Below are 18,548 nucleotides of genomic sequence, written 5' to 3' on the forward strand. Positions count from 1 at the left end.
AAACTCCGACTTAAACGAAACTTCATATTGATCTAGTATACAGGATCGAAAGTGAATATACTTAAGAAAAACCGAGTACATTATGTTTCATTGAACAGGAGAAAATAAAAAAAAAATAAAATAAAAACAATTATTGAGAAATTTGGTTACAAAGTAGATCTTTTGGAGACAATCAGTTCAAGACTATTATCAGAATATAATAGCATTAAAACCTTTGATTTTTCAACATTGTAAACTTCTATTCCCCATATTTAGTTAAAATCCCGACTTAAAATCATTAAACAACGTTGTTTTTCCAAAAAAGATGGTACACCTAAATACAAATATATAGTTCTTGGTAGAGATTCCTCATAATTTGTAAGAAATAATTGCAAATCATCTTCCAAATATACAGAGGAAGATGTTTACAAAATGCTGGAATTTTTAATCGACAACATATTTGTCCAGTGTGGTGAAAAAGTTAGCGAAAATGGATAAACGAATTATGATAACCAATCGTTTACCAAACACCGTTTCGCCAATAAATGTTATACAATAGATTGGAAGGAGCCCAACTAAAACCTGATATTCCTGATAATTTCGACAATTCAACACCCCCTGAAATGTAAAGTAAGGTAAAACTAAATCATAAACAATATTTCTACATCTAACTAGCGAATGAAGTAACTTATATGTTATACAACACCCGGTTCAATCTTATATATATATATATATATATATATAGATCATCAATTCTGGGAAACACGTACTAAATATCAGGAGAAAAAAAATTACTTGACATCATTTTTGCGATAAGTTGCGCTTTTAATTTTTTTCTACAGATGTTTGAGCTAAAGAAGCAAAAAAAAAAAATCCGATAAATGAAATTTATTTGGATAATTGAAGTTAAATCTGTGAGTTATGTTCATTATCTAAAGAATTCTGCTTCAAAGAATTATATAGTAAATTTTTAAAAAGTGTCACATTCTAAACTGAAATTATTGTTTTTTTCCCTTTTTTAAATTGAACAACAACAAAAATATGTTTACAAAGTATTTATTGCATCAAAGTTGTGGTCTTGCAAAAAATATAATAATAATTTGTAATATAATAATTTAATATTTTTTTTATTTTTTTTGTTTTGTTTGTTTTTGTTTTTTGTTTTGTTTGTTAGGTTGTCTGTCTGTTTGCTTGTTTATTTGTTGTATTGCCATAAAATTGTTTATCATTATTTTATGGCTTACAGTATGATATATGTAACATTCCATATGATTTCATCCAGCTGCTAATTCTCCGTTATAAATGATCCTTATTCACCTACAACAATAATAAGTGAGCAATAACGTTTTTAGGTCATTACAAAACGCTGAAAAATTCCAAATGCATACTTAATGAATGACTGTCGTATTAGACTTAAGTTAATACACTTAAATTGTTACCTGCATACTTAGATTTATGTGTCCGGTATCATAGCTGTTTCTAGGTTGCACCTGAAAGAAACAATAACAGATATATAAACTGGTTCTCTTCATCATTATATAGGCCGAATTCAACAGTTAACGTTACTTGACTGAAAATTACTACAGATTTCTTACAATGGTACGTTTAATTTTGTTCATTCATTTTCTTATAAATGATATAATACAAATGATTCTTAGAATTGAATAGTATAAAAAACGTGCGTTTTTTCCCTTTCATTCAAAGTATCATATTCGTAAATATTTTTACTTTATTGCAGATACAATTTTCTTGAATAAATGATATTTCGATAGGTATTATTATTCAAATTAGTTTCATACTTCAGCGGGAATGTATCTCAGTTCATGTTGGTCAAGCCGGTGTTCAGATGGGCAATGCATGCTGGGAGTTGTACTGTCTAGAACATGGAATCCAGCCTGATGGTCAGATGCCAAGTGATAAAACCATTGGTGGTGGTGACGACTCTTTCAACACATTCTTCAGTGAAACTGGTGCTGGCAAACATGTGCCAAGAGCTGTGTTTGTTGATTTGGAACCAACTGTAGTTGGTAAGGTTTTGTGTTTTAAACATACTTTAAGCTAATTAGCTTTAGTTAAAAGGGGTTTGCTTTCAAGTTCACATTATGTTTGCATTACCAACTTTGGAAAAGTTTGCGCTTGGTTTTTAATCCTAATTTTCCACTCTTGAATCAAATTTGGCTTTATTTTGTTTCGGATTTGAATAGCAGACCAATTGACGTTAATGATAATCACAATACCAAATTAGTTTGAACAAAATAATCTATATATGTTGTCCTAAGACACCCAACCAATCCGAAGGCTTATTGCAAGACATAATGAAGTAATTATAATATATTTTCGATTATTTCAACTTATTTAATTTTGAAATAAAGATTTTAAAAAATACTTATTCTTTCTTAAATTCGTAACCCAATTTATTTTCAGACGAGGTGAGGACTGGAACCTACCTGTCAACTTTTCCACCCAGAGCAATTGATCACAGGTAAAGAAGATGCTGCAAACAACTATGCCCGAGGTCACTACACCATTGGGAAAGAGATCGTTGACTTAGTGTTGGACAGAATAAGGAAACTGGTACGACAAATATCAATTTTTATATTTCTTTTAAAATATTTGATTTTTTTTTAGAAAAAAATTATATCAATGCTAAAAAGATAGAGAAGGGTCAGTTTATTAAAAACTTTCAAGCTCTGTTCTCTTGACGATTATTTCTCTCGCTTCTGTCTTTCATATAGGCTGATCAGTGTACTGGTCTACAAGGTTTCCTGATCTTCCACAGTTTTGGTGGTGGTACTGGATCTGGATTTACTTCTCTTTTGATGGAACGTCTGTCAGTTGACTACGGAAAAAAATCAAAGCTAGAATTTATTTTCCATTTACCCGGCTCCTCAGGTGAGATTATTATATAAAATGCACGTATATATTATTTATCACTGTTTAAACTCCAATGTTGTGTTTTCCGATCATGCTTTTTCCATTTACAAATTATCACTTGTAGTTAAAATATAATTGTTGTAAATAGATGTAATACTGATGATTATCTCCGAATATCTAGACACATTTCATGAACATCAAAATGCCACGATTTGACGCTTAATAAGCGTATTGTTGAAACAATCACTACTATGATGTCAATTACGTCTGTCAAAAATAGGGTTCAAACGTGTAATACTTTTTCCAGATTTCAACTGCTGTTGTTGAACCATACAACTCCATCCTGACAACTCATACCACTCTTGAGCACTCAGACTGTGCCTTTATGGTTGATAATGAGGCCATATATGATATTTGTCGTCGTAACCTTGACATTGAGAGGCCAACCTACACCAACTTGAACCGTTTGATTGGTCAGATTGTCAGCTCCATCACTGCCTCTCTTAGATTCGATGGTGCCCTCAATGTCGACTTGACTGAATTTCAGACCAACCTGGTGCCATATCCACGTATTCACTTCCCACTTGCTACATATTCCCCAGTCATCTCTGCAGAGAAAGCCTATCACGAGCAGTTAACTGTTGCTGAAATTACAAACGCTTGTTTTGAACCAGCTAATCAGATGGTGAAGTGTGACCCACGTCACGGAAAATACATGGCTTGCTGTATGCTATACAGAGGTGATGTTGAAGGATGTCAATGCCGCTATCGCTACAATTAAAACCAAGAGAACCATTCAGTTTGTAGATTGGTGTCCAACAGGATTTAAGGTTGGAATAAACTACCAACCACCAACTGTAGTTCCTGGAGGTGATCTAGCCAAAGTTCAAAGAGCTGTTTGCATGTTAAGCAACACAACGGCCATTGCTGAAGCCTGGGCCCGTCTTGATCATAAATTTGATTTGATGTATGCTAAACGTGCCTTTGTCCATTGGTATGTAGGAGAGGGAATGGAAGAAGGAGAATTCTCAGAAGCCAGAGAAGATTTAGCTGCTTTAGAAAAGGATTATGAGGAAGTTGGTGTAGACTCTATTGAAGGTGAAGACGAAGAGGGAGATGAATATTAGGAAGTGATGAATGTGACAATTTTTTTTCAAAGTAACTTGTCTACAAGTTATTTGGTGGCATGCTTCTTGTTTCTTGTTTCTTTAATGGCCATTGTACAAAACTACCAGAAAACATACCCAACATAATTGACTAAATATAACCAATATCAATAACTTACGGAATAGTTTTGCCTCGAGAGGAAAAAAATCGAGACAGTAATACATTAAATCAAAATATTTGTTGAACACCGAAACACAGAAACAAATCAAATACAAAATACGATTCCCTCTCCATTGTAAAAGAACTCAGAAGACACAATGTTCGGTGAATGATTATTTACCTAGCTATAACCAAAGACTTGTAAAATCATTACGAACAATCGAAAATTTGTTTTTCTAATGGTAGAACAATTAAGTAACGCATTTATATAAAAAGCAACATGAGAGTCACGACGGTGGTCGATTAGTTCAGAGCCTTAGAACTTGGTGTCAATACAAGTTACTAGGAAGGAGATTTAGATAAAACGATGGAAGAAAGTTTGAGATTCAATGTCCCTTTATAAAAGGTGCACAAAATACTTGAAAATCATGAGGGTACAGGTGATTTTTTTTCCAAACCTAAGATAATTTGATATTTGTTTTTGTTATACAACAACATCGAATGCAATAAATGTCATCAAAACAAGAAATCAGAATTAGTTAACTCTAAAGTAACCATGGCTTAAGTGATTGTGATCCTCCTAAGAGAGAGAGAGAGAGAGTCAGAGTCGACAAAGACATACATTACACAAAAACAGAAAGTAAATGAGGAAACCTTGCTCTACAAATAATAATCACTTCGGGTATTACCAATATGCATCGATCACGACCGGAAGCGTCTTTGTTGAGAAACAAATCTAGTGATGATAACACTTCATTATTACTTAATAAAAAAGTATACACAAGTTCTACCCGCTATAACTAGGGGTCTGGTGGAGGGAAGACTATCATAAATTGACAAAAAATGGGTAAGTCTAGATATGACAGATATAATACAGTCAACTAGGGGCTTGGTGGAGGGGAGGTTATCATAAACTGACAGAAAATGAGTAAGTCAAGATATGACAGATCTAATACAGTCATTTGCACCCTTTTTCCAAGCTCTCTCGGACTGACACAGGACAGTTCAAGGGCAAACAATGAAACAATAATCGGAAACTGAGATTACAGACATAGTCAACTTCGTTTTTTTTTAAATTCTTTTAAGGAAACAGACGACAAATTCGTTGACATTTACAGATAAAATATTATTTTAACAAAAGTTTGAAAGACTGGATAGAAACGTGATACGAACAAGGCTTCAAGGCGTAGCCAAGTGATACATATTGTCGTATTGAATGTGTGCATCGCCTTTCTAGGTTTCTCCTGTGCCTGGAAAGTTAAAAAAGGAATCCGATTATATAGGAAGAAAATGGTTTCGACAATAAAAACATACTTTGACATAGTGTCTGCATTTTTATTTTTTGTCGTTTGAAAATGACTGTAAAAATGTTTTCCTACGTATACAGAAAAGCAAACATTTCGCAATTATTATAGAAAAAGTAAACAAAAGCGCAAATATAAAAGTAGCCTAACCTTTTTTTCTATTTTTTGTAATTCTCGGGTTTTTTCGGTGGGGTGGGCTGGATTGGTTTTATTCTTATGTAGAGTGCACCTGTTCAAACAAAAGACCTCAATTCTGACAACTTTTGTAATCAATAAGGGCAAGTGTAGACGGCATATGTTAGATCAGAAATTAAATACATGACAGGTATGGTTTCGCGAAAAGCTTCTCCACATTCTTCAAATTGATTCACTTATGATTTTAATACTATAGGACAAGTTTATAAAGAAAGAAACCAGCACATTCACATTAGTGGACAAAAACTGCAATGGAGCAGAGAATGACCTAATTCTCGTGAAAATTAAAGTAATGTGAAATTAGTGCGGCGGCAAAAAATATGGTTTCTTTCAACATGATTCTTTACATATACATTAAAACAAAACATCAAATGTTCGCCTAAAGAATAGATCACACACTGCATTTTTTTCTTGTTTTATGTATATCGATAACATTGGCATCTTATACATGTATATTGTAACACTGAGTCTTTATTTAATTATGAAAGAGCTGGGATGTTCAGGATTTTAAGGAGGATACGAAAATAGTTTTGGGGGTTTAACTTGTAACAAACCCCTATGACAGAGGGCGGACATGTTGGACACTAGCGGATGTGTCAATTACGAGTTTTCTATAAAGGTTTACAACTATTATAATGACAGTTCATTCTGAGCTCAGACAACATAACAGCCTATACTTCAGTTATCATACCAGAAAAGCAAATGTAAGTTTATAGTTCACAAAATAACAAGATTGTGTTTCTCTCGAAGAAACTATTACAATAATCATTACATTTAATTTTATTTAATTTATTGTTGATTTCTAAACTTTAGATACGACAACTTCCTTTATTTTTCGTAAATTAATCGTGTTGATAAAAATCAGAAATTGTGTGATTCAAGCAATTGAAAAATCAACCAAATTCATTTTCATAAGCTCACCTGGCCTTTATTGTCATCACTTGGCGTCCGTCGCCGTCGTCGTCGTCAACAATTTTTTCAAAAATCTTCTCTGACACTGCCAGACCAACTGGAACCAAACTTGGTATGAATGTTCCTTGGGGATATCCTGCATAGAACTGACGTGGGGATTTTTGATTCGTCAAAAAACATGGCCGCCGTTACTAAACATCTAACATAGGGGGTCAGACAGCAGTTTTCCGCATATATCTCCAAAACCGTTAGGATTGGCCAAATTCTTTTATTGCTGAAATGATCCTTAGTATAAGGCCTACAGAAGTCTATGTAAGAGTTATTGCCCTTGAAAGGTGTAAAATGATTTTTTTTTTGCATTTTTAGGCAATATCTCAAAAACTATGATAGATAGAATAAAACTTTCAATTGCTGAAATGTTCCTTATGATACGACCTACGAAAGTTTGTCGGATCAAACTTGTTGGATGACTCCTTGTTTGAGTTATGTTTTTAGCAGTTTTCATCCAATATTTTGAAATCTGTAATTGATAGATTGAACTTTCATTTGATGAAATGATCTTTATGATAAGTCCTACCAAAGTGTTCCTTGACTAAAATTTGTCGGACAGTTCCTTGTTAGCGTTATTGCCCTTCAAAGACAAAGAATAAATAGGTGTGCGATTCAGGCTCCTGGGAGCCTCTTGCTTCTTTTTTCAGAAAACTTACAGACCACATAACCACCCTTAGTTTGTTGTTTGTTTGTTAAATTTTTGAGATAAAAAAGATATATTGATTGTGTATATAAAATGTTACTTTCTAAGAATTTTTGTTCTTGATTTGTTTAATGTTAATATAAGTGGTAGATGAATGTATGGTTTTCTAAAAGAAGATACAGACAGGAGTTCAGATTTAGGACCATTATAACGTCATAATATAAACAAACAAAAAATGGTTCGATGGGTTTTCCTGCACTTCGAAGCACCTTAACAATGCCAGTGTCTGAATTTTACATAGATTGGTACTAAGATATATTCATTTTACAGCTGCTGGAATTCAAAGACTCGCTTTATCTACAATCGAAAGGAAGTTATTCGTAATAATTACATATTGTCATGGTAAGTAAACTGCTGCACTATTCCTGTTCAGTTGTTTAGCGAATTAAGTATCACGAATAGTCTGAATGATTCTGTTAGTGTAAAAAATAAAATTTAAAAAATTTAAAAAAAAACACACATACACACACATACACATCGGATCACCCTTTCTGAAACTAAATATATGTTTCTTTTTTTTTCTAATACGGGAGTGATTTGGTAACAATTGTGATTATTTATGTTTGTTTTTTTTAAAAAAAAAAAAAAAAAAAGCAAAACGCTAAGAATTCCGAAGGTGGACAAATTAGAGTACTTCAATGATTTTTGCCTCAAAATTTACATAATAATAATCCTTACAAGGAGTTAATTTGAGACTAGACATATTTTTTTTTTTGCAGCGTGAGTGTATTTCCATCCATGTTGGTCAAGCCGGTGTTCAGATTGGTAATGCATGCTGGGAGTTGTACTGTCTAGAACATGGAATCCAGCCTGATGGTCAGATGCCAAGTGATGAAACCATTGGTGGTGGTGACGACTCTTTCAACACATTCTTCAGTGAAACTCACACCGGGAAACATGTTCCAAGAACCGTATTCGTTGATTTGGAACCAACTGTAGTAGGTATGTACGTGCAGTAATTTTACAAAAAGCATAAAAAATAGTCCCAAATTTATTTGCTAAAAGGGTTATATTGACCTAAATTCAACTGAAAATAAATAAGCAAGTGTTTGAAGTGTTAATTGTGAATTTGGAGTCTTGAATCAATAACAAGTAACAAAAATTGATATTGGGACTTATAAAATTCTAGCATTAAAAGGAAAAGAGGATTGATTGATTGATTGATTGTTAGGGTTTAACGCCCGAGAATTGCTTGAAGTTGACCAAAATCATGTTCAGTTATTGTTTCAATATATTACTTTTTGTCATTTTCCGATCATCTTTTCTGTCATTAAATGGAGTACACACCCTATGAAATTCAGTGAATTCCCACATTCATTGTTGCATAGTTTATTATTTGTGAATATAATGTTGTTTCTTAAATGTAGATATAGTTCAATATTCGGGGTGAAAACAATAAAATTTACATTTCTCAGCAGCTTTTGTGAAATAACGTAATATTATACTTGTGGCACAATTATGATGGCATTACAATGAAATATAATGTGATTGTTTATTTCAGACGAAGTTAGAACTGGGAAATATCGCCAACTTTTTCACCCTGAACAACTGATTACCGGGAAAGAAGACGCCTCTAACAACTATGCCAGAGGTCATTTTACCGTCGGGAAGTCATTAGTGGACCAAGTCTTAGACAGAATTAGGAAACTTGTAAGTGATTATTAAGTGTAATACCCTGGTGCTATAAATGTATACCAAAAAAAAAAACAATGTACCTTTGTTTTGTGTGTAGTAAGTCATAGGTGGATCCAAGAAATAGCATTAGAGGCAGTATATTTAAGTTCTAACGCTCCTTTAATTCTGCCTTACATTATAGGTCTAATACAGGGCTGGGTATATGATTTAATTGATAAGTATAACACTACATGGCTACTTGTTTCAGCGATTGATTGTCGACGCTCACTTATATATATAATAATGTTTGCTGCATTTTTTAAGAATAAACTGTTATATTGTGTCAAATTGTAATTCAAGGCAGACCAATGTAGTGGTTTACAAGGATTTTTGATTCACCACAGTTTTGGAGGAGGTACTGGTTCTGGCTTTACCTCCCTTTTAATGGAAAGATTGTCTGTTGATTACGGGAAGAAGTCAAAACTGCAATTTGCTATTCATCCAGCGCCACAGGTGAGATTGACTCAATTAACTATAAATTCAAACGAAGTTGAAAGTACAATATTTGTATTTTTTTTATGAAAGTAGTTGCGTTGATTTAAACAAATTGAATCTTAATCTAGACGAAACTTTATTTCGGGTATTCAATATATGTGTACATGGCACACGATCTTGTCTTATTTTTAAAGAAAAAACTTAGTTCCGTTTGATAGTGTGTTTTTTCCCTATTGATATTATATTTGTTTACAAAATTAAATTTACGTAACGTTCATGATCAATTATGTGTCGGTCAGTCACCCCAAAAAATGCTGTGTTTCGATCTAAAATTTTTTTGGGGCGACCAACCAGGCTAAGTATTGTTATTTTATGGTCCTCCGTATCATGAAATTTTTGCTGAAGGTGAGAGATCGCACAAGTCATCTCAATCAAACCAGCTTTATGCATTTTGCAAGACTTAACCATTCTTAAAATAAGTGACTGTGTTTTTCAAAATATTATTTTAAGGTTTCTTCTGCGATTGTCGAGCCATACAACGCCGTTCTGACAACCCATGGCTCATTCGATCACTCAGACTGTACTCTTTTGGTCGATAACGAGGCTATATATGACATTTGTCGTCGTAACCTTGACATTGAGAGGCCAACGTATACCAACTTGAATCGACTGATTGGGCAGCTAGTTAGTTCGACCACGGCTTCCCTTAGGTTTGATGGGGCCCTGAATGTGGATTTGACGGAGTTCCAAACAAACTTGGTGCCTTACCCGCGCATTCATTTTCCAATTGCTTCTTATGCTCCTATTGTTACCAAAGAAAGAGCTTACCATGAACAGCTGTCAGTTGCTGAAATAACAAATGCTTGCTTTGAACCGGCCAATCAGATGGTCAAGTGTGACCCACGTCATGGAAAATACATGGCTTGTTGCATGCTCTACAGGGGTGACGTTGTACCAAAAGACGTTAATGCTGCAATTTCTACCATTAAAACCAAGAGAACCATTCAGTTTGTAGATTGGTGTCCAACAGGATTTAAGGTCGGAATAAACTACCAACCACCAACTGTAGTTCCCGGAGGTGATCTGGCTAAAGTACAAAGAGCTGTTTGCATGTTGAGCAACTCAACGGCTATTGCTGAAACCTGGGCTCGTCTAGATCATAAATTTGATTTGATGTATGCTAAACGTGCCTTTGTTCATTGGTATGTTGGAGAGGGTATGGAGGAGGGAGAATTTAATGAAGCTCGTGAAGATACGGCAGCGTTGGAAAAGGATTATGAAGAAGTTGGCGTTGATTCTCTAGACGATGAACAGGAATACGAAGAGGAATACGAAGAGTACTGAACAACTGAATTTATAAATCTATAGTTTTGATTTTTTTTATTTCTTTTCATTTAAATTTCATGCTTAGTAGGGTTCCATGCAAAAAAAACATTGTACGTTCTGCTATAAGTAAAAATGGTTGTTTTGGCCTTTCTATTTCGTTTTTCTACCATACATTTATTAATTCGCGCAAAACGTTTATATTGCAAATTATATTGAAATTCAATTTCAAATTTATGTAAAACGAACATAGAAATAATTTTAAATCGTTGGTGAAACCACTGCGCTTCACATTGGTTTTAAGCATTTTCAAATAATGTATTTCTTGTATTTCAAATTTGTTGAATAGGAATGTAATACTATTCTCATTGTGAAAAGTATTTGTTAAAAGAATATAAGTATGCAGAGGAAATATTGATCATACATTTTTAAAAATCTTTAATTCACCTTAGAGATCCGTAACCTATGTCCATCACGTGTATATTTCATCGGCCTATGTTCTCGCCTTTTCCATTTGAATGGTAAATACTACATCTTTTATTAAACAAACAAACACGATTTTTTTTATTTTCATTTTTACATAGATAAATGGTATGTTTATCCCAAAGAATTGGGATAAAACAAGAGCGTGCTGTGCTTCAGGTCTCCTGTCTCGCAAAAAAAGTGTTAATTCATGGAATATTAGTAATGGAAAGATAAGTTTATTGCTACAAGTCAAATTTTTAGTTGTATATACCAAAAGACTATTTCATTAAGTACGAGTAGCCTTGACCTTTGACCTTTAATCAGTAGGTGTCTTCCTTAACTCATAAGCTTTTAACTGTGCAAATTTGATGAAAGTCAAGAAGGCGTTCAAAAGTTATGCCGCAGAAAACACTTTTCGGTGAAAAAATTCTATTTCATTAAGTACGTGTGACCTTAACCTTTGACCTAATGAACCCAAAATCAGTAAGCTTCTTCCTTCTCCCATAAGCCTTCGACTACCGGTATGTAACTTTGATGGATGTCTTTGAAGTCGTCCAAAAGTAATGCCACGGAAACCAACTTCGAATCGACGAATTCAGGTGGAAAGCCGAATTCTATACGTCCCGCTTTTGTGAAAGGCGGGGAACGACAAAAACTAAAAAGCCACAGGGGCATAAAAAGCCAAAGAAAAACATAGCAAATTAAAAATATCAAAAACAAAATAAGTCAAAAGAACAAAAACAAAAAAACAAAAACAAAAACAAAAACAAAAAAGAAAAAAAAAGAAAAAAAGAAAACAGGAAAAATTAGTCTGTTTTTTTTTTTTTTTTTTTATGACACGACGAAAGTCCTAAACTGGAAAACATTCACTTACATGGAAACTGTTTTGTCCTGATAAAAATACTTGCTAACTTTGATTTGGTTCATCATTAGTAAAAGTAAAGGCAGAAAACCGAGATTACATGTAAAACGATTTATGATTAATATACAATACACAACACAAATACACTAAAAGATATATTATGGATATTAAATGTGCAAACCGGATTCCACCAAATCCTGACAGTATAAATTCTCAACATGTAGCATTCGTTGTTTCAGTGTACGTAGTTATCTTAAAATACTTAATTGCATCCGCACTTAGAAAATAATGACCTTTATCGTTTAAATCGGATTTATTGCTAAGCAGGATATACAAAACAATGACATTGTAAATAATAATATTTGCATCCAAATTCTAATCAAATCCTAGCTGTCAACTGTACCCGCCGTAAGTACAGCAAAAAAACAATGTAAAAATATATAATAAATATATATAATAAAAAATATCGAAAATATAAAATGATGTAATGTTGAGTGTAAAATATATTACATAAAGGGCGATGTAAAAAGATCTTATATATGTAATTAGGTTGGCAAATGGGACTCTGTCATAACAAAATTAATAATTGTATCACAGACTTTATTTTTGTTGACTAATTTGGATATTAGGCAACGAATTGAATTTTGTGACACAAAATTGACTTTTGTCTCATGAAATTGATTTTGCGACACAAAATTAAATTTTGTCTCACAAAATTGATTTTGATTGCAAAAGATCAAGTCCCATTCGGCGCCCAGTAGTACGTTAGATTTCTACAAATTGAAAATCGGCCTTCAGAGAGTAATGTTGTTGAAGGATTGCAGATTCTACAGGAACATATAAATACATGTAGACAAAATATATGGTCGATATGATTTTTTCTGCAATACACAAAAATGTCAATAATGAATGATTTTCCTCAAGTTTCTTTCCAGGCACAATAACAAAAATAAAAATAACAAAATGTAGTTCGGATTGAACGGTTCGTTGGATTTTGTACACGAAACATAAAAAAACTTTAGCTCATGTATTGTTGTATTATCAGTGTCAGTACAGAACAGAGTACTGGCTTGATGTCTTTCCCTTAAATACTTACTAGACTACCAAACTCACTCGGAAATCCATAAAAGATGCAACATCATTATCTTATTCTGGAGAAAATATTTTTTAAATTATCTATTCTAAAGTCGTTTACTAAAGCCCTGAAAAACAGAATCAAAAGAAACAAACTATACATACAATTGTTCATGAAAAATATAAATACTTACAGATGTTTATCTAAAAGAGTTTATTTTATAATAGTTTCAGATGATGCCGATTTTAGACAATGGCCTGACTGTCTGTCTGTCTGTCCATTGAATTTGTTTCCCACCCCCTATAAGCAATATTAGTTATAAGTGTTAATATTTATTTAGAAAGGAGGAGCAGAGACAACACAGAAGACACCGTAGTTCCCGATATACAACCCTTTAATAAATATCAATAATGGTGAGTAATACTAAGAGGTTACAATATACAATAAATCGTAACTTAGAATGTGAAAAACACCAAGATAGGGACTATGTGGTCTAAACTGCGCAAAGAGTAATCAAGGGAACCAAGGTTATAGCGGTAATCGCAAAGAAACGAAAAGCTCTGCGACACGAATTAAATAGTTGAAGACACATAAAATATAATATAAGTCATTCTGGGAGTTATTTACTAGATTCTAAGTGTATGAAACATTCAATTTCCATCGACACTTTCTTTGACAGGCCACCAGAAAACTTTGATACTATTGACAACAGACATATGCACGGCGCTAGCCAATGAAATCTATATATAACTTTCTAAACAAAGTATAATGTTATTTTGTTATAACGTTTTGCTTCTTCCTCTATATGTATTTGGTTCGATTGCTATTAAAGAAATTTCGGTAATGTTTCTCACTCTTGGTAAAACTTCATTTACGTTATGGTACGTCTCGCATTTAAAGAAATGGTCCAAAAAAGACAAATACAGTCAACACTGCACCAAAAATCAAATTTAAAAAAAAATGAACTCCCTTCATGCATGAAACAAGCATAAAGTTTTATTTTCCACAGCTACGTATAGAAAAATCTAAATATCATTTACTGACTAGTCTTGAAGTATCGTTGCAAAGAGATGAAGTCCTTATTTCTGAGTTTCAGTGGTTATAATGGTACATGAAACATCAGGAATGATTTATATAAAATTGATTTAAACTGATAAATATCGGCCTTTAGAATATTTTACCTAGTTTTTACAGTTTAACTTCAGGAGCAACCAAAATTAGAGAATTTTTGAAGCAAAATTGGACTTTTTCACTCGACTAAACACCCCTGAAACCAAAACATGGAACTTTCTTAACATCATATCATCTAAAACTTTGTATTTTCAAAACTGGTATATTTGCATTTCTAAATAGCGCGAATGTATAGCTATTCATGTCGGCCAAGCCGGAATTCAGATTGGTAATGCATGCTGGGAACTATACTGCCTAGAACATGGTTTGCAGCCCGACGGTTACATATCTCCAGATGCTGATGCCATGCGCGATGATTCTTTTACAAGCTTTTTCAATGAAACACAGAGTGGGAAATATGTCCCAAGAACACTGTTTACGGATTTAGAACCAACTGTTGTAGGTACGAAATATATTAGCACGTTTTGGGGCATTGTTCTAAAATTACTATTACGTATACCGATACATTATAGTATAGCATTAAACAATATTTTTGGTTTTGTTCCTATTCTGAGCAAATGTTTCAATGTCCATCAAATATTTTTATTCTTAAAGTTTAAACTAAAGCAGACGTCTTGTCTTTTTATGTGTAGAAAGCGTGTAGGTCTAGTTAGGTATGATTTGTTTAGTTTCAACTAAATTTTAAACTAGATTTCAAGTTTAGTATGTTTAAATATGGTCACAGATCTGCTATGCACTGTTTACAGACTATATTTGAAAGTGTCTAATGAATACTGTTCTTTAGGTTATCTTTTCGTGCAGGATAAACTAAAATTTTGATTTGTTTTTTTTTAACCCGAATTTTCGAGTCAGTTTTCTATAGAAACTATATGGTGATATGGTGAATATATAACAAAAAGTATATATAAGCGGTATATATTTTTACCAATTACAGATGAGGTACGGACCGGACCGTATCGTCAGTTATACCACCCAGAACAATTGTTGAATGGTAAAGAAGATGCTGCTAATAACTTTGCCCGGGGACATTATACCGTGGGAAGGGCGATTATTAATGAAGTAATGGATAAGCTAAAAAAACTTGTAAGTTTTACTACCACTGTGATGCCTATAACAGCGGGGATGTTTGAGAGTCATGACTTTTGGAAAGTTTCCTAACTACTTTTGATATTTTTTATTGGAATAAGAATGTTGTTCTTATGAATCCATTTACTTCATGACTAAAAGTAAAAAAAACAGAAAGAAATTAGCAGCACAATTTCTGGTGTTCAGAAAAGAAAAGACGTTTGCTCTGCCTCGGAGCACTTAGTCTCAATGCTTCCAGTCTCAACTTCAAAGAAACCAAGACCCGTGCAGGTCCGGGTGTCAAAAGAATAGGCCTGCAGCGGCGCTAAGCTTGTCGTAAAAGGCGACTAATCAGTGCTCTGCCCACAAAGCAACTGGGATGCGTGCCCCAGGTGGTGGAATGGGGTACCCTTGGCGTGTTACATGCTGGGGTTGTCAGGCTATAATACGGAAAACCTGACCGCAAACCATAGTGGTGCACCGTGTTGGGAAAGATGTCACGTTCTTCGCACGTTAAAGAACCCTACTGTGGTATTCTCCCGGAGTAGGAACCATAGGACTCCGCCACAGGAGGCCCGACCCTACCCACCTCTCCCTATATTCAGTGGCAATCAAAATTTGTTGACCCCATTGTCCTTATGTCCCATCCCTTTTTCATTTCACCATCATTTCATGTTCATTTTATCATCAATTTCATGTTCATCGTCTGAATATAGCTGAAATATTGCTGCTCGGACGTTAAACCCCAACAAACAAACAAAAACAAAGAAACCAAAGGTCAATATGAGCTTTGAGAATAACTTGGCGTCTGTTGTCGTCGCAACCTTTAAACGAAATGTGCACTCCCTAAAACTGCTTAGCTGATTAACATAAAATTTGTCCAATATCATACTAAATAAAGATCGGGCAAAAAACATGACCGCCACGCATATTTATAGAACACAGCGAAAAAAAAACATTCATACTGTGATTTCATTTTTTATCCGTTCATACCAATTTTCGTAGTTTTAGTGGGCAGTGACATACTAGTCTTCTTTAACTCGAAGAGTTCTTTTTAAGTCTATATTATATCGAAGTTGAATGTCCATTCCCTATTTTGCAGTCTTTCAGTTTATATTTTGCATTTCAGGCAGACCAATGCAGTGGTTTACAAGGCTTTCTGATCTACCACAGCTTTGGCGGAGGAACTGGGTCTGGATTAACTGCCCGCATGATGGAGCGAATAACTGTAGATTTCGGGCACAAACTAACCAATTTACAATTTGCCATCTACCCCGCACCAAAGGTAAATGTTCTTGGTAAGAGTTGATAAATTCTCAAAACCGTAGTATGTTTAAGATTTTCGCGATTTGGTGACCATTTCAGAAAGGCGTCACAGTCCCAACTTAGGAAACAACCCCAAAGATAGTCAACCTATCAGAATGCTTAATTAGAATTGCTTGTAAACCGAATGTTCAGTGTAGCATAACAAGTTGTTTGGCACATAATTAAAGTGAAAAAATAAATCACAATTAAATAATGTAGGCGAAAAATCTTAAATGTACTCGAGTAACTTTTAGCAGTACAAGCGCATCCACATTAAAACATTCTAATGCCTAATAACATTTCAGTTATGTTTAGCAGTGTTATAAGACAATCTAGAAATCTAAATATCGAAATATTTTGCTGCAATTAAAAAAAAAACACTATATATTTTTGTATGATTTATCTTCCCACAGATATCCTCCGCCATTGTTGAACCCTACAACGCTGTCCTTACCACTCACTTTACAAATGATCACTCAGGTGTGACATTCTTGATGGACAACGAAGCCATATATGACATCTGTCGCCGCAAACTTGACATTGAAAGACCAATGTATACTAATCTTAACCGACTAATAGGACAAACAGTTAGCTCCATCACGGCTTCTCTCCGATTTGAGGGTGCTTTAAATGTAGATATGAATGAATTCCAAACTAATCTGGTACCTTTCCCACGTATTCACTACCTTTTAACCACCTATGCACCTGTCATAGGACCAGAAAAGTCCTACCATGAACACCAGTCCATTGCTAAGATAACTAACGACTGCTTTGAACCAGCTAATCAGATGGTTAAATGTGACCCCCGGTATGGTAAATACATGGCTTGCTGTATGCTATACAGAGGTGATGTTGTACCAAAGGATGTCAATGCTGCCATTGCTACAATTAAAACCAAGAGAACCATTCAGTTTGTAGATTGGTGTCCAACAGGATTTAAGGTTGGAATAAACAACGAAGCACCCACTGTTGTTCCCGGAGGAGACCTTGCACAGGTTAAACGGGCCGTTTGTATGTTAAGTAACACAACAGCTGTTGCCGAGGTCTGGTCTCGTCTGGACCATAAATTTGATTTGATGTATCGCAAACGTGCCTTTGTCCATTGGTATGTTGGAGAGGGTATGGAGGAGGGAGAATTTAATGAGGCTCGTGAAGACGTGGCGGCGTTAGAGAAAGATTATGAAGAAGTCGCTATTGATTTCATAGATGAAGGAGGTGAAGAAGAATATTAAGTAGCACATCAGCTAAGAATCATTCAAAATGTGGTTCGTGGTTGGAAAGCCTACATATTTTTATTTTTGATATTTTGTTTAAAATGTTATAGCAAACAGAAATTCATAAGTGGCTTTTCATATAACCCTTGTTCTTATGAGGTAAAAATCATATAGAATGTAGTGTAGAATTCAAAATTAAGGAAGATGACTCTGTAAATGTCCCTAAAATACTGTAGAAACTGTTGGATTTTCAGTGTGGATTATCTCAGACAGATTGGAATGAATGATTATACATTTCATCACATAGACATATAAAGTAACTTACTAAAAAAATAAAAAATGTGTAGCCTTTTTGTGGTGTATCACATATTACAGAATTTGCATGATTCTTAGATAGACTACTACTTAAAAGAGAAAACAATGTGAAAATATCGGCTTTTAGAGAGTTACTTTAATAACAAGTACCAATATAATGATGCATCATCTTCGATGCGTTTCGCTGTCTAATTCGTTTCAGCAATTTGAAATAAAATATATGCATCTACAGAGAGAGATTAAAGCATTAAAAGAACATTAAGCGATAATCCACCACGTGATGGTACAAATAGGGCATTAAATGAACATTTAGTGATAAGCCACCACGTAATGGTAAAAATAGGGCATTAGAAGAACATTTAGTGATAATCCACCACGTAATTTTGGATTTTGCTTAAAA

At 34.0% G+C, this 18,548-nt stretch overlaps 2 protein-coding genes and 1 pseudogene across 3 annotated transcripts; all 3 read left to right on the forward strand.

Annotated features, from left to right (window-relative positions):
• Positions 1-1,790: 1,790 nt before the first annotated feature.
• On the forward strand, positions 1,791-4,577 carry LOC148610947 (tubulin alpha-2/alpha-4 chain-like; annotated as a pseudogene). Its single transcript, XR_015924017.1, has 4 exons — positions 1,791-2,006; positions 2,404-2,553; positions 2,715-2,871; positions 3,161-4,577. The product of XR_015924017.1 is annotated as a tubulin alpha-2/alpha-4 chain-like (transcript).
• Positions 4,578-8,012: 3,435 nt separating this feature from the next.
• LOC148610948 (tubulin alpha-1 chain-like) lies at positions 8,013-10,960 on the forward strand. Its single transcript, XM_088595267.1, has 4 exons — positions 8,013-8,226; positions 8,786-8,934; positions 9,259-9,411; positions 9,904-10,960. Exons 1-4 carry the CDS (start codon positions 8,106-8,108, stop codon positions 10,735-10,737), a joined length of 1,257 nt encoding a protein of 418 aa, XP_088451393.1. The 5' UTR covers positions 8,013-8,105; the 3' UTR covers positions 10,738-10,960.
• A 2,394-nt stretch (positions 10,961-13,354) lies between these two features.
• LOC148610949 (tubulin alpha-1A chain-like) lies at positions 13,355-17,851 on the forward strand. Its single transcript, XM_088595201.1, has 5 exons — positions 13,355-13,381; positions 14,472-14,691; positions 15,184-15,332; positions 16,444-16,599; positions 17,033-17,851. Exons 1-5 carry the CDS (start codon positions 13,355-13,357, stop codon positions 17,849-17,851), a joined length of 1,371 nt encoding a protein of 456 aa, XP_088451327.1.
• The last annotated feature ends 697 nt before the right edge of the window (positions 17,852-18,548 follow it).

The sequence above is a fragment of the Perna viridis genome, chromosome 7 (assembly GCF_037379345.1).
Source record: "Perna viridis isolate PV_CMFRI_1.1 ecotype Kerala chromosome 7, ASM3737934v1, whole genome shotgun sequence".
Lineage (NCBI taxonomy): Eukaryota > Metazoa > Mollusca > Bivalvia > Mytilida > Mytilidae > Perna > Perna viridis.